The sequence below is a fragment of the Hipposideros armiger genome, unplaced genomic scaffold (genome assembly GCF_001890085.2).
Source record: "Hipposideros armiger isolate ML-2016 unplaced genomic scaffold, ASM189008v1 scaffold_825, whole genome shotgun sequence".
NCBI classification, from domain to species: domain Eukaryota; kingdom Metazoa; phylum Chordata; class Mammalia; order Chiroptera; family Hipposideridae; genus Hipposideros; species Hipposideros armiger.
In genome coordinates this window covers 284,406-302,216 of record NW_017732175.1, presented here as the reverse complement: position 1 = coordinate 302,216, position 17,811 = coordinate 284,406, and the positions used below count along the sequence as shown (strand labels likewise).

The 17,811-nt window shown below is 39.8% G+C and overlaps 1 protein-coding gene across 1 annotated transcript in view; it reads right to left on the bottom strand.

Annotated features, from left to right (window-relative positions):
• Positions 1 to 17,811, bottom strand: part of LOC109374472 (thiamin pyrophosphokinase 1-like) — a gene marked incomplete at its 5' end in the record, with an annotated part of 140,581 nt that overhangs the window by 104,319 nt on the left and 18,451 nt on the right. The window contains one exon of the mRNA XM_019629092.1: positions 6,392 to 6,538. Within this exon, the coding sequence (XP_019484637.1) occupies positions 6,392 to 6,538 (147 nt within the window). The remainder of the gene's footprint in view (positions 1 to 6,391; positions 6,539 to 17,811) is intronic.

Sequence of the window (17,811 nt, the reverse complement as noted above, 5' to 3'; positions counted from 1 at the left end):
GACAGGGCCAAACCCTCCGTTCTCAGCAGAAACCATCGCCTATGCCCAATGTGCGTCATGAATATTCATCTTCTTTCTATCAGACTACTAACATATTTCTATCATATTCATTACCAGCATTATGTATGTATAATGTATAAAACATTGGGAATTTATACAGTAATTAATTAATCTTAGGAGAAGGAAAAAAACAAGCAGCAGTAAATGTGACTGAGTTCATGAGGAAAAATATTTACAACATATTTAGAAGTTTGTTCAAGTGAGATAAAAGCTGACAGAAGTCTGTTCTGTCCCATCACTGTCCTCCTTCAGATAAGGAAATAGTGGATGCGAACACTGAGCGAGGTGGAGGGTAATGTAAAAGGCGCGCCTTATTAATTCTTGGACATCTCATTTCTCGGCCATAAATCCTATTAACTTGTATTACCAACTGCCATAAAACTTGCAGGTAGAAGATAATTTATGCTCAGTGTACAGAAGCTAATGTTTCTGTACTCCCGAGAAGCACAGACCAGAAAATGAGAAAGTATGTATGTGAGACCTGGAGCCATTCACACTCGGCCTGGTGGGCACGAGAATCGTGGCTCTGAGCGCCTGTCATTTTAAGGAGTAAGGCCTAACTAGTCACCAACATCAGTGGTGTTCATGTCTGAAGTGTCTCTCATCGATTTCATAAAATCTGCTCATACAAGCTCATGATGTCTCATTAAGAACACATATCTGGACGTAAAAGGGGGATGCTTCCTTTTAAGGAAGGATCTATAATGCTTTCTATTTTTAATTTTCTTTTTAAAAATGGCAGATTAAATATTCCTTCAAAGTAAACGCTGCCTACTGACGTTTTCACTCAAAATGACATTTGACTCAAAGTAAGTGAAATATACCAAAACACAATATAGAAAACCTCATATACTGAAAAACCAATCAGCTAAAAAATTCTAGGCATTTGTCCACACTTATACAGACCTGAAACTATACTACTGTCTCCCTGTTTTAAAATTCAATTTGTAATTAACAAAAGTAAGTCACAGAAAGGGGATTGAGAAGATAATGGAGATGAAAGGTTTCAGGCTGGAACAACGCAAATGCCTCAGACCATAACTCTAATGAACAAAGGATGATCATGTATTTCTAGAACATAGTCTCATAAGAGTCTCGCGTGTAGACTCTCCAAAAGAAACACAGAACATTACAGAAACACTAAGATGATTTGAAGGTAGGGAGGCTTTTTTTAGAAAGACTAAGAGAAGCACATTTTAGCCCACAAGTCTAGGGCTATCCCAGTCATGTAACAGTCCTGCAGCAGCCACAGCACTAAGACATTTATCAGCCAAATAGTTCCCATAAGATGTCTCCTTCCTCCTGCTATTATCTTCAGTTTCAGACAACTTATAATTATGGAACCAAGTCTAGAAGACACTGTCCTCAAAAATAATACCCGTAATAATTAACATATATTGATTTTTACCACTTTTGAAGTATTTTAGCAAAGCTCAGTGGTAATCTCATTGAATCCACTTAAATGATGAGGATTCTTATTGTATCAGATTTTGTTATAGTTGAAAATTCAGAGTCATTTGTTTTTTAATTCTGGGGTACAGTAACATGGTGGGGTATACTCTTAAAGTGTATCCAAGGCTTATCTTATTTGAAAATAATATTATCGAGAATATATACATTTATAGACACACACCAACTGACCACTGAATTACACACTATTTATGGATAATTAAGTGGCGACTTGTTTTTAATAGCTTGTCGTCTGCATCTCAGTCCATTAGCCCCATGAAAGAAGAAATGCAGTGCAGTGGAAAAGTGTTTAGTCAAAACATGCGACTGTGCCACTGTGTTATCTGTCCTGTTTCCCCACAGTATTGTTATGAAGCTCAAATGAGATGCTTCTGGAAAAAGCCGCAGAATTACCTTATTTCTTAAGGACAGCTATTTGTTGAATTTCAACTTAAAGATATGTTTTAAAAAAATTTAAACCATTCTTTATTTGGCACTGAAGCATAACAGATTGATTTTCTTCAGCCTCATTCCACACCATTTGAAAACAGTTTCAATTTAATTTTATGGTGTTTCTTCTGTCCATTCTGATTGTGCCTTTAAGTCCTGATACAATGAACAGTATCCGGTGTAGGCATCCTTTCTGAATATGCCCCCAGAATACTCACACCACATAATATTAATATATTTGCATACTCTAGTATACATGTAGCATATAACACATAGTTACATGAAAATACACTTGGCAAAGCCAGTTCAGTTCCAAGATGCAAGTCCCATTTCTAGGATGTGGAATCTTGCTACGCAATAATTTTAGTATCGTTTCAATTGATTTTTAGTGTTAATCACATTTCATAAGTGAACAATTAAAGGTGTTTAAAAATATGATAGGCTACATGAGGTCGGTTCATATCTTAAGCCCTCAAACATGCTCCTTTGACTTCTGCATCTGTATTACTGTATTAGTAATTGTCTTACTAGTCTCTCATCCAAAGTGAGTGAAAAACAGTGACCGAGAATGTGTCTCTGGAAGATTCCCTGGAATCGCATGGCAAAGAGGAGCCAAGCCAGCACTGCTGATCCCCCCCCATCACTAAACGCTGTCATTCCTCTATGCGACAGAGGGTCTGGTCATGTAACAGCTTTTCTCCCCACATTATATCATAATGACTTTCTTAGGATCAAGTCATTTTCTGGTTATTTCAATGAGACAAAATCGAAATTACTAGAGAGAATCTTGGGGGCATTGTTTGGGGGCAGGTAGGCTATGCAGGTACACTCAACACGATCACTGTATTGGGCAAACAGGGGATCCTGCTTTAACAGCTAATGAAGGTTTAACATGTTTCATAAATGAAAAAAAATGATGTTCCTAGAAATGATGTAGGGTTATGACCCAGACTTCCTTTCCAAACTTCAGTTTCTGGCAATTAGACAGAAACAATGTTTTGTGATCATACAGTGTTTGCAGTTCCTGGGCCACAAACAACCTTCTTTTCCCAGATTGCCTTGCAGTTGGGCTGGGACAGTGTAACTATGTTCCCATCAAAGGTGACACAAGGCATGGCCAGGCCTGGCCTTTAAAAACACGGGGTACCACTTTCTAGCAATCTGCTTCCCTTGTTGTTACAACATGTTACAGTTGGCTTACATATAAAATGGAGGATGCTGCCCCAACCATACCAAATTTTCCATTAATGAGAAAAAAAACCCAGAACTTAAGAAACTTAATCTTAGTTAAGCTTCTGTGATTTGGGGGTTAATTATTACTGCAACATCGGCAAGGCAGGACCTGATGTACAGAGGCAGTGTGTTTAGGTAGATTAGTACCCTGACCAACTGAAAACAATTAAAAAAGCTAAAAAAAATTTAAAGGATTCTTTCAAAATGAATTAAAAATGTTTCATTTTGTTAAAAGAGTACTCAGACACCAAAAACTAAGTTTTGATTGAAAAAGAACACCAAATCTAACTTTTAAACATTTGGTGTTTACCAAATCAGATGAACTTGAACTTCAGTTTCTAAGGCCTCCAAGTATGAAAGGTCATCAGGCGACCAAGCCCAGGGTCTGCCCAAGGTTCCTGTAAAAGGAGCCTGTACCAAAAAAAGCAAGACTCAGTGTAAAGATGAATATGAATAACACTCCCACTGGATTGCCAGGAAAACTGCCAAAGCAAACCTTGGCACGCTGTAGCTGAGAAGAGGGAACAAGTCTCCCCTGGGCATTTGTGACCAGAGGTCAAACACCCAGAAGAATTACCTTCAGAATTCACACCTACATAGTCCAAAAGGGTCTCCAACAAGATGTCCTAAATTATTAATAGCTACAAATAACTGGGCTAGGTGTCCACCCTAAGTTCTCCTTGAATTCACTTTTAACTCACACGTCACATAATTCCCACAGGTAAAGTTCCCAGAAATATGAGGTCATGGCCAAAAATCATAAAACACAGAAGGAATCGAGGTTACAAAATATAAAAGCAAAAATGGACATAAAAGATGGCTGACTTATAAAGACCACAGGTGTTAGAATGATTCTAGACTATAAAATAAGTATGACAACTATGCTTTAAAAAGAGTCTTAAAAATGTGAGCAAAGGGCAAACATATAAGAAAGAAGAATCATGGCAGGAACTAAAAACTCCGTGGGTGGGTTTAGCAGCAAAATGGACACAGCGGAAGTGGAGGAGTGAAGTAGGAAACAGAAGCAAAGAAGAATTTCAGAATGCAGCCCAGAGAGATTAAGACACAGAAAATATGAAAGAAGCTTTGAGATAAATATGATACAATTAGAGGATCCTATATTTGCTTAATTGGAGCTGCTGAAGAATAGAAAAAGAGAACAGGGCAGAGACGATATTGGAAAACATAAAGGCTGAATTTTCCAACTGACGGACAGACAGCAATCTGTAGGCGAAGAGACTCCTGTGCCTCCCCACTGAATACATTTTAGAAAGTTCACGATTATACACATTATACTGAAGGTACAGAATACCAAAAACAATGAAAAGATCTTATGAGCAGACGCCATTTGTTAGATGTGGATTTTTCTATCAGTCAATCTTTCAATTTTACTTTTTAAAAACTGCTCTCCAGTCTACGTCCAATGAAGCAGACATTTATAAAACATAAATATAACTGCATCACTAGTTAACTAGTAATCTATATATTAACCAGAGTACCAAAGTAGGGACAAGTTACAGTTGGCTGCTTTAGCAATCATATCATTAATTCAATACAATAAAGAAAGCTCAATGCATCACAATAGAAGACAGTTTCAAACTTCAGGAGCTGTTGGGAAACTATAGGTATTTAACAAGCAAATACTGTAATTAGAAACCCGAGGAGCGTATCTGCGCTCGTCCTACCGCTGACTGGAGTCTTTCAACAGCTTCCTATGACCTAGGGCAGAGCCGTTTACACTACACTGTGCAGCATCCGAGGCTCTTCACAATTAGGGTGCTGACTAGTCTAGTCTTAGCTTCTGGCATTTTCCATACAGAATCCCCTGTAGGTCCTGCAACGCACCCTGCACCTCCTTCTTTCTTTAGGGGCCCCATCTGGCTTGAATGCCTTTGACATAATTCCCCATAGCAAACATTCATTCATCCTTGAAGATTCTGATGCAATGTAAACTCAGTAGAATGTTCCATGAAATCAAGGGGTTTTGTCTATTCAGTCGGCTGCTGGGTCCCTGGAAGCGCCTGGCATCTAGCAGGTGCTCAACAAGTATTTGTTGAATCAACTGAGTGAATGAAATGTGGGTGCCCGGGAAGCCTTTCCTTACCACACTCAAAATCAAATTACAGAATCTTTCCTTCATCCGTATGCAGCCATTTTTTAACCTTGCTTTATATTTATGTTTTAGGTCTGCTTCACTGGACAATAGTAACAAAGATCATGTTACTGTTTTTGTAAATCCTCAGCTGCTTAGCATGCAACAGGCAGGTAGCAGGCACTCCATAACTGTTTATTGATGACGTAAATAGACAGTATGGAGTTTGAAAACGGAATTCTTCAGTTCCTCTTCCATATCTTATAGGAAGTGTTCCATAGCCAGAAAAAATGCAAAAGTGGCTAAACAACGGTGAGCATACATCACACCCACTATATTAACCAAAGGACAAATTTAGGTAATGACGTGCTATGGATGCTGGGCAGTAGATGGAGAAAAAGCAAAACTGGAAGTAGAACATTACAACGAGAGGCAAAAAAGGGGGGAAAAAAAACTGTCTACTGTCTTTAAAAAAATGTTACCAAATGATTATTTTTCAAACTGAAATTCACCAATCAACCTTATAAACCTTGCTTATTTAATAAGAATTCTGTTCTAAATACTATGCTGATAGGACATTTCCTTGATGTTTATCATTGGAAATGAATGACATCATTGTTAGAAATTTATCTTGAGGCAGTGAAATTAATAAGCAGTCAACTTAAGAACAGTAAAAGCTATAGATTTTCTTTTAAGTGCTTCAGAAAATCAAATCCAATTTCCAATTATAATGACAACACTGAAAATACATGAGAATTCCATTTGAAATATTTGCCAAGCTTTGAGTTTTCGCTGTTGAATTTTCTCACATTCAGCTGCTCAAAATGCAAAAGTGCTAAATTTAATTCTTAGTCAATTTAATTAAAAGTTACAGGGTTTTGGTTTTTTTTTCCCTCTGGGTGCAATAAAATGAAAATTTTGGGGCTTCTCCATGTTTTTTCTGTTCAGTGACCTGAGGCAGTAGACTAAAGTGGACACGAGTAAACAGACATGGTCAGCTTCACTCATGGTTCAAGGACACACACATGGCGACATTTCCTCCTAGTCTACTCAACTGAGAGAAGTGGGGTAGGGGCAAAGTGCTGACGTTATATCTATCTCACTTACTGGTTGGAGCAGGTAGATGAGTGATTCCTCTTGGAGGATTACAATTGGCAGAGGAGTGATGCGAGCTGCTTGGAACAAGGTGCTCACCGACGCCATGATCTGGTCAAAACGCCCAGCAAGTCCTCCCAACGTCACAATCACATCCACCTAAACAAAGGAAAGTAAAACTGTGAGTCACATGTATAAAGAATTTTAAATAATCAAATAGCATCAAGCACCTAAATAGAGCTTTCAATGTTACACTGTATCTGATAAACCATAAAGAAATGTTAGGTACCATTTCTGTTGTTCAGATGAAGGGATTAAGTTACTTGTTCAAGGTGACATAATTGGCGAGTGGCAGAGGCAGGCTTCAAGACCAGCTTCAAGTATAAATTTTATATTTCCCATCTGCTCATCCAACTGGCAAACTAGCCAGCTTCCTTTAAAACTCGGTTTACGTATTCTTCCCGTTGGGGACCTTCCGGACGTGGCAGCTGGCGCCTCTCCCACCCGCTGCCTCTGGCCACTTTTTGTAACATCCCGCACTTGACACTGAACTTGTTTTACAAGTTTGTCACTTAACTAGAATTCAAATTTCTTGAAGATCTGTACTGTACTGCCTTTTTACTGAACCTAGCGAGTTGTCCAAACTCTCTACATATTTTATATATGTTCACGTACAAAAATTGGGTAACAAGAAACTGATGGGGTTGTTGCAGGGATTAAATGAGGCGATTACAATTAATAAGTATAAAGCATTTAGAATATGTTCTATAACATAGTGATTGTTTTAAAAAGTTAGCTACTCTTCTATTATCTTTGTTATTTTTAGTAGTATGACATTTATATTACTGCTAATTTTTGTTATTGTTACTTGTAGTTTGGTATGTTACTTTCTTCACTTAACACTCTAAAGAGGGCATTTCCTATGACTACAGTATAGTTTAGTTAAATGTTTTCCTGTTGCTGAAAATACTGTTCCAGGATATTTATATATAAAATCACTATGACGCTTTCCTTATACATATAAGACAATGAGTAAAGAAGGACTGCAGGGAAGTGAAAGGCCATGGCGTAACCGTCTCCTGCATAAAGTATGAGAGTAACGGTCCCCTGCATAAAGTATGAGAGTAACATTCCCCTGCATAAAGTATAAGAGTAACGGTCCCCTGCATCAAGTATGAGAGTAACAGTCCCCTGCATAACGTATTAGGCCATGGCCCTACTTCCCTCCTGCTGCTCAGCCTTATCCTACAGTGTGTCAGCACAGTCAAAGCTGGTGCATTGACCATGAAAGAGGAAGGACTGAAGAGCTCAGTTAAAATACTGTAAGAAAACCTTATATATAATAAAAACTGACACTAATCATTCTATCTGAAATAAACTAGAAATTGTTTAAAAATAGGACTATTTAGTTTGTAGGTTTTAAAATAGTACATTAAGAAAAGTTTAGATGATGTTTAGTCCACAAAGATGGGATGACTTTAGCAGAACAGCAAGCCACCCGAGCACTGATCTGAGCTGGTCAGGGCCTAGAGCAACAGCAAGTGGTCGAAGCTCCTGGAAGCCGAGAGCGGTGTTTCCCGGGCCCACTGGTTCCAGCCCGGTTCTCAGCACAGTGCCTAACACACACGAGACACTCCAGTGTTTGAAGATTCAATAAGGAAGACAGTGCAAGACAGGGCTTGTCAGCCTAAGGAAGAACTAGATTAACTGCACGCTGTCGTAACAGATAAATCAGAACGGGGTTCCATAACAACACAAAGAGTAAATTACATAGAACCATGAAGTTTGGAATGAGTTTCCTATTTCTGACCTTTTCAGAGTGTAGGGAGAATGGAAATGTGTACTTTGGATAAGACGCTTCATGTCAAAGATAAAATACTTTAAGATAAGCACAGCACATATCTATAAGATGTAATACTATCTTTGGAGATCTTTCCAGAACTCTAAGAATTAGATTTGGGGCCCAGGAGGACCTCACGCTCTAGTGAGCATGTATTACTCTGATTATATAAGAAGACAGGAACCTCTGTTAATCTTCTGAGGAAGAAAGTACCTGGTAGGCAATTAGGCTCAGAATTGCCACAGAAAAGGCTTTTGTTTGGGGTGTCAAGTAAATGGCTTCTACTCGTGTTCAGAGGTCCTTATTAATAAAGCCACTCCAGACCAGTGGAAAATGGCCCAGAAATTATGCAGGATCTCAGAAAAAAAACAAGAGAATTTGCTTTAAACTGAAGAGGAAGACAAGAAATTGCATATGAACTAGAAAGTGGAGAAAGGCTCCATAAAAAGTACACGGCGTATTCCTATCCATATAATTCTAAAGTCACATCCGAAGCGAGGCCTGATGAAAAATAGTTTATTCGCTATGCAGATTCTGGAATCCCTTTTTTAGGGTCTCAATTCTTCATTACTATACTCTAAGCCTTGAGGGATCCCATAACCTTTAAGGCTGAAATTTAATCCCGTCTTCTACACTAGGATATCGTGATGAATAAGCAATGTCTGTAAATCAGTCATGGAATTTCTCAGAATAAAGCAGCAGCAAGGTTCCTTCTCACCAGTATTGCTTTTTCCCACAGAAGTATTTAGCAAGACTGATTAAAAACATTCGAGGACCAATGAGGGCGGCAGGTAGGCTGGGGAGGGGTCAGCCTGGGATGGTTCTGCAGCTCTGCCGCTCTGGCTGTAAGGACACCTGATGTCCCGAGATAGAAGAAAGAAGGGGGACACTGCCCTGTATTTCCATAGGCTTTACGAGGCTACACTCAAGTCCTTAGGACCACAGTACCCCTGGGACAGAGTATTCCACCTGAAATAGGCCATCTACAGAATGCCAGGGTGCCTTTTCTACGTGGATCCAAAGCCCTGTGCACTTATTTCTGACATCACCCAGTGTACTGTCAATTTTTTAAGCTATATTTTCCCTGATGCCTTAACATCCCCACAAACAGGCTGTGAGCACCAGCCCAGGGAGCCAAGTACACCAGGCTCATGAGGCTGGTCCCTGACACAGGTTCGCCTTCTCGGCATCCGCTGACTGAGACCTAGTGACATTCACACACACTGATGAAATCCTCTCCCACTTGTGCCACCCAGACCTCCCATAAGGCACTTGACCTCGGGCCCTTCCTCTCTCCCATGTAGACCCAGCATGGCACGACCCATCTCCCTCGCTCGGACCTGTGAGTGTAACAGCCCTTTAATTTTATATGCTTCTCTGTGGTGTGACTCCCCGTCTCCACGTGTCTGCATCAGACCCATCATTAAAATCGCCCAGTTTAAGAGACACATTGTTCCTTACCACACCCCCTGTCATACTTTGTCATAACAGCTGTTATACTTGTGCACCTCTCTGAGAAGCGGCCTATGAATCACAGATGCCAGCCACAGGGCTCACAGAATAGCAGACAAGTATGTACAGAGCTCCCCTACGCATGTAAGGACTCAGGGAAGACTGAATCAAGGACCCAGGGAGGCAAAAAGCCAAGTATTAGGCTAACATCATCAAATGCCTACAAAATAGCACTTCTCTCCTTAGCAAGGGTTTCAGCAGTTAGTGGCTTTTGAAAAGAGTAACTTATTTCAATTTTATTACTTTGGATAATATTTACTGATCATTAACCACGACTTACGTTCTATTCTAAACATTAGGATATATCAGTAAACAAGATAAAAACTTCGGCCTTCATGGAGTTGACATTCGAATGTAGGATAATACACACAACTGATAGAAAAAAAACTATTAGTTAGAATTTGAAAATGTGGTAAGTGCTAATGGAGAATAATAGAGAGAGCAAAACTATAGGGGGAGTGTAAGGGGGCTGCAACTTTAAATAATACAGCCAAGGTAGGCTGCACTGAAAAATACTACAATAGCTGCAAAGACCTGAATGAGATGAGCAAGTTAGCCTGTAGGTAAGAACTTGGGCAGGATGATGCAGAGAACAGACTATACTGAGGCCCTGGGGCAGTGACATGGCCCCAGGCATTTTCAGAGAGTATCAGGAGGCCAGTTTCTAGAATTAAATGAGAAATAGGAGTACAATATAAGTACCAGATTTGTATAAAGAGTTGTTAAGCCACTGTAAGTCCTTGACTTTTATTAGAATTAAATGGGGAGCCATTCTGAGCAGAGGAGTGACATGACCTATAAATACATGGGTCATCACCACGCTGGGTGTGCTGAGAATAAACGGTGGGAAGACAAAGAAGAAAGCCAAGAGCCCAGTAAGAGATGGTCACGGTAATACAGACAAGCCCCCTATCACTCCCTCCCAAACTATTACCAGTGGGGTCCTCAATGCAAAATCCGATGGGCCCTTCTCAGCTCTGATGTTATTTGATCCGCCAGCAACATCTGACTAATTCATTCTTACCTCCTCCTGGATACAGTCTCTCCTAGGAAGATGGGCTTCCGGCAAACCATGTTCTCTAGATCTGATTGGTGGCTCCTTGTCTGGAGTGAGCTTTTAGCTGTGGGGTGGCCCAGTGCAAGGGCCTTACCTCGCTTCTCTCTGCCGTTACATTTCCTGGGTGTTCTCCTGCAGCCTTGTGGCTTTAATTCCCGAATGTGTACCTCCAGTTCAGATCTCTCTCCTGACCTCCCCCTCCATTTCTCTTCTCTTCCCCCTTTCTTCTCCGGCTAGACTTCCTTCCTCCTTTCTATTTCTTGAATACACCAGAGTCCTTGAATAAACCTTTGCATCCATTGGCTGTGCTTTCTGCCTACAGTGCATCATCCCCAGGTAGTCACATGGTTAGCGTCTTTATTCCCTTCACTAGCTGTCTACCTAAACATTTCCCCTACTCCATGCCAACAGTTCATATCCCCATTTCCTGATTTAATTTTTCTCCTTACCAACTGTCATGATCCAACGCCATGCTAAATATTTCATTAAGCTTGTCCTATTATTTGTGACACTAATTAGACGAAAAGCCACATGATGGCAGAGATTTTCTATTCCTAGTGTTTAGAATGCTGCATGGAACAAGAGGTGTCCAGTATATATTTTCTGAATGAAGGACGGAGTGAAACAGGGGTTGAAGGACAGTAAAAGGGCGTGATCCATTAATCAGAGAGCTGGTGGAGCTGAAGAACTGTTGGGAGTTCGGTTACAAGAGAGGGAGTCAAATGGATACAAGAGATTATGGAGGGTTTGCAAATCTTGCTATAGACAAGGTCTAGGTGTGTCATAGAATTTGGTAGCTCACATACGGAGGTAAACAAGATAACTGGGGCTAGGGGTGGGGGGTGGGGTCAAGTTCAAGGAAACTAAAGGTCAGCATGTTGGAAGGTTCATTCAAGTGTATATGGAATTTATCATGAATTAAGATAGTATTGTTGAAAAAAGTATTGGTGATATAGATGTTATCTTCGTCAAGACATGGGGGAAAATGACCAGGACTAAAATGATGAAATGCTGAGCTGGAGTTTATAGGAGAGAATGACAGAATAGAGCAGCATTATCCAATGGAAATATAATGGGAGACAGATAGGTGATTTATAATTTTCTAGTAGTTGTATTTAAAAAAGTAAAAATGTAAAATTAATTCTAAAATATTTGATTTAATGCAATATATTATAAATGTAATTTGTATTAAAATATAGAGGTATTGGGACAACTGAATAACCCCATGCAGAAGAATGAAATTGGACCTCTGTGCTATGCCACTCACAAAAATGAACTTGAATTAAAGACTTAAATTAAGACCTGAAGCTGTAAAACTGCTAGAAGAAAACATAGGAAAGAAAGCTACTTGACATCGGCTTTAGAAATAATTTTTCTGGTAATGACACCAAAAGCACAAGCAATAAAAGCAAAAATAAGCGGGACACATCAAACTAAAAAGCTTCTGTAAAGCTAAAGAAACAAACATAATGAAAAGGCAACCTATGGAATTAAAGAAAATATTGCAAACCATCTCTCTGATGAGTGGTTAATATCCAAAATATAGAAGGAACTCATACAATAGTAAAATAAACAAACAAACAAACAAACAAAACCCCACAAACAATCCAATTTAAAAATGGGCAGAGGACCTGAATAGACATTTTTCTAGAAAAGACATTCAAATGACCAAAAGGTACATAAGATTCTCATACCACTAATCATCAGGGAAATGAAAATCAAAACCACAATGAGATATCACCTCAGACCTGTTAGAAAAGCGATTATAAAAAAGACAATGGGTAACCGGTTAGTTCAGTTGGTTAGAGCATGGTGCTGATAACACCAAGGTGGCTGGTTTGATCCCCGCATGGGCCACGGCAAGCTGTGCCCTCCTTGAAACAGTCAACTGTGCCATTGTAGCATGAAAGCAATGTGTAACCAGTGACCATGGCTGTTCCCCAATAAAGTTTAAAAAGACAATAGGTGACAAATGTTTCTGACACGGTGGAGAACAGGTAATTCTTGTGCATTATTGGTGGGAATGTAAAAGGTACAGTCACTATTGAAAACAATACAGAGGTTCCTCAGGCAATTAGAAAGAGAACTACCACATGATCCACCAATCTCACCTCTGGATATATACACAAAATAAATGAAATCAGGATCTCAAAGAGCTACCTGCACCCCTGTGTTCCTTACAGCATTATTCACAACAACCAAGATATGGAATCAACTTAAGTGCCCATCATAGGATGACTGAATAAAGAAGATGTGATATATCGAATACATAAAATGGAATATTACTCATCCATGAGAAAGAAGGAAATCCTGCCATTTGCAACATGGATGGACCATGATGGCAGTATGCTCAGTGAGGTAAGTCAGACAGAGAAAGGCAAACACCATATGCTCTCACTTATGTGTGGAATCTAACAAATCCGAGCTCATAGAAAGAGTATACTGGTGGTGTCAGCAGTTGAGGGAAGGGAGAAGTAAGGAGATGCTGTTCAAAGGGCACAAACTTCCAGTTATAAGATGGATATGTGAGGTGATGAAGGTATTACACTATTACAATAATCATTTCTTAGTACATACGTTTATCCAATCATCACATTATATATCTGAAACTTACACAGTGTTCTATGTCAATTAATCTCAATAAAGCTGGAGAAAATATTCAGATATTTTACATTCTTCACACTGGGTCTCCAAAATCTTCCATGTATTTTTCATTTTAAGCACATCTTAATTTAGACTAAGTACATTTCAAGAGCTCAGGTGGCTAGTGGCTGGAGTTTTGGACAGCACAGGTCTACAAACGACAAAGAGCAGTGAAGACACCTAGCCCTACACCCACGGTGCATTCTAGAAGAAACAGTGGGGGGAATAAACAAAACAGCACTGTTATGGCCGCAGAGAATTCCTGTCCTTTGGGAAAAGCCCAGTTTCTGTGGGAGTCAGGTGTAAAGACACCGTGAATTTTAGTGAGGGGATTTTAGTGAGGATGGACCAGGGATTTCAGAGGGTGCTAAACCGTGGGGCACACAAATTCTAGGGCGAGTCCATTTTTGAACATGCCTACCATTCTCTAAGAAATGGAGGCTAGTGTCGGGGGCTGGGCTACCATGTTTTCTATTGGTTGTGATGCATCAAGCATTCAAGGATTGTAGTTCTAAAAAGTGTTGTTACAATCCTCTTAACCCTATAGATAAAATATTTTAAGTAGTACATTTGTGCACACATATACACAAGTACCCAGCACGTACCTATTTATCCAATATCCTACAATACATAAAATCTAAGAAATTAATTTCTAATCTCTACACATTTCCTATAGTCAAGTCAGGGTAGATTACATGGACCTTTTTTTCCATTAGCAAAGAGGACTGGTAGGGTTGGGGGTGCTCTTGGCTTTTCACACACAATCACGTCTAGCAAAAAGACCACTCTACTGTGATATAGGCCCTAACAGCTGTGAACCACATACACGCTACATGCCCTCCTGTGCCTCGGACCACCTCACTAGGCAGAGCTCATCTATAAAGGTAGGGGACAGACCAATTACCAACATAGTTGTCAAGATTTCGTGCACTTCTAACAGTCCATGAAAGGTTCTCTGGTTTCCACCAGAACAGATTCAATAATAATTATTCCTATCTTGTGTAGAAAATTAAAAATTTGGCTTCACATTATTTGCGTTAGTAGAATCATGACAAGACTGGTTGAGGAATATATAATACCAAAAGGAGAAGCAATTTCATTTTTCTATTATGGCAGTAAAAACTTTTTAATAAACAAACGACACATTTTTGTCCATTTGTCCTTAAAAAGAGTTAGATACAGAACGTATGAAGTCTACAGCAGGAACAGTGGCTGTCAGCATATTTTAATTACATTTACTTTCTATAAATTGAATTCTGGAAATACATAAATGGAAATTTTCTTTGTGGCTCTCCCTGATAGATAGTGCAACCATATAATTTAACATACAAACTGAGATACTTTTGAAAGTAAAAGGGGGACACTGTAAATAACTGCACCAAAAATACAGGAATAAACTGGAACTAACCCACATGTACCAAGACATATGTTTACCCTATTGTTTGATAATTACAACTAATATTAACATAGCCAACTTAACAAAATTCAACACTGGAGTCTCAAAAAAATTAGACCTTATTCTCAACAGGCTTCCCTTAACTTTCTCAGATCTGTACTGTACTACAGTTCAGCTTGTAGAGAATGATGCAATTCTTTGGTCCAATTGTTTGACACTCTAATTTAAAGATGGAAGACCCACTGCCTGCGACAAAAGGAAAAGCTGAATCGAGATAGAGCAGAAACAAACTGACAAAACTGAGCAACATCAAGATGCTTTAATAAGCCTATAAAATAATCCCAGTGATTGAAGTGAACTACGAGACACCAGAGAAATTAAAGACCTCAGATTTTATGGTATCAGAACACACTGTACTGACAAAAACAGAGCACAGCTCTGCTGATCCTGGCAGCTGGTGGAAACAACACTGCAGGGACCTCAGGGAAATTTCAACCAGGCCCAATGAGTCGTGGTTTAATGTAAGCCTGTTTGGGTGAGAAATAAACAATGCCTCTTGCATTGGCAAGATAATGAGGCTTCTGCTCGAAGATGAGAAGCCTAAGAAAACTCAGGATTTTTCTCGAATTACTCTTCCCCCAGCCTCCCTGCTGCATTTGTAATTCAGTCAGTACCATTCTCCCTCAGATAACCCCACTGGTCATCTGCCTGGCCTTCTATAACCAAGGAACCTTCCACCTGATTATGAGAACAAGGTTTCTGCATCTCAAATCTGACCAATGTTCAGTTTAAGATTAAGTACAAGGGGAGTCCAACACTGACCCCATTGACATTCTATTAGAGATGTGCTGTCATTCTCGGAACACACCCCTAGACATCAACCCCCAGTGCCTGGGCCACCCCCTTTCCCTGCCCTCCCTCGGAAAGGGCGGGATTACTGTATTTCCAAAGGATGCCTACCTCTGCCCTCCAAAGAAAATGAACTCCTACAAACAGTGTTTTCATCCGACTTTGTCAAACTGTAAACATGTTGTTATGAAGACATGTCCTGAACATGTCTACACACAACTTCTTTTTGGACATGTTATTCTAGGGAAAAATTTGTTGTTGTTGTTTTTTTTTTTAAAAAGGCAGAGGGAGGGATATATTTATGCCTGAAGTGTGAGCAATATATACAAGCTTGTTTGCATTTCAGAGAAAAGCTATGGAAGCAATGATAAGGATCTGTGCTGAGACTCCTGCCTGCTATAAACCATGATTCTCTGGCAAAAACGTGAGCATAAAAGCCCAGGCAGCCATACGCTTACTGACCACTAGGAACTCAGCTGAGGGGACTCTAGCCTCCTTGTGCAGACTGGAAGCAAGTCTTGCTGACAGGTCCTTGACACACTGGCTGTAAGTCAGCAGCGGAGGAGGCCAGGAGAGCTGCACAAAAGCCATCTCAATAGGTCCCTCCCTGCCAGTTCATTGTCTGTTAGTTTGTTAAAGGAAATATGTAAACGCTGCACCAGCCAAGTGCGCATGTGTGATCAGGGCTTTCAGTGTTGCCTGCCCTACGACATGTCAGGCCTGAGAGTTTGACCTTTAATCTTGCATAGTCAGAATAAAACACTCCCCTGATTCTGGCCAGCCCCCACTCTATCCTCAAGATTCAGCTGCCTCACCTCACCACCTGCCCAAGGCGAGATGAGGCTGGAAGAGGTTCGCTTCCAAGAGGCTTCTCCCCGGCCTCTCAGACCTTGATTCCAGCATTACTGGCGCCACATCAGCTTAACTGCTTAACAGGGGCACCCAATCCAGTGGCCACAGATTCTCAGAGTCATAAACTGTCTCGTTCAGTTTGCATTTTTCAACCCACAGTACCTCACGTGTATACACGTAACAGAGCAACGGTTACAGTTGTCATGCTTTAACTCTTTGGCCAACAAGACCAAGCAGTACCAAGTCTACACTTGCACTCTATTTTCTAAGTCTCTAATTCCCTCTCAGATGCTTGATGGGTAAAATGACCAAAAGAGTTATTCTTCAAAGAATTGTGTAACTGTTATTTTTTTCTTTCATTTTTTTTTAAAATTCAAGTTTACTGGGGTAACAATTGTTAGCAAAGTTACACAGATTTCAGGTGTACAATTCTGTAACACATCATCTACATATCACATTGCGTGCTCACCACCCAGAGTCAGTTCTCCTTCCATCACCATATATTTGATCCCCTTTACCCTCTTCTACCACCCCCTCCCCCGCTTACCCTCTAGTAACCACTAAACTATTGTCTGTGTCTAAAGTTTTGTTTCTTCATTTGTTTGTCATGTTTGTTTGTTGTTTTCAGTTTTATATATACCACATATCAGTGAAATTCTCTTCTTTTTCTGTCTGACTTATTTTGCTTAGCATTATAATGTTGGTGGGAATGCAGATTGGTGTAACTGTTTTTTTTTAATTCTTATTATTGTCATCAAAATTTCCATACTTCAATTCAGCTTGCGCACAACCATTACATTATTTTTCTAAATTACCTTATGACTTTCTGCTCAAAATTCCTTAATGGGTTACCATTACCTGATCAAAATTCAAATTCTTTATCTAGAGATGAAAGATTCTGAATAAGTTAATCCCAAATAATCTTTCTAACTGACTGCTGTGACCACTTCTCCTTCTCACAACTCTTAACTGGGTACACTGAGTTTTTGTTTACCCTACAACTGCCATTAAGAATCCATGAAAACCCTTTAATTTAAGGTACCCCGGTCATGACAGAACACAGGAACAATGACTATGTTCAACCCCAGAATAATAATGCATTTTTTATTTACCCTAGGCAAAGCTTTGCATTTTTTAGACAGTTCAAGCCTGATTGTAATAATAGTGCTGTCTTTCCTCACAGATCTGTCCTGAGTCCTGATAGTCCTTCATTATCTAGACTATAGGTTCTCAAGCCATATCCATGAGATCCCTGAGGGTGGGACGTTTTTCCCTTATAAACA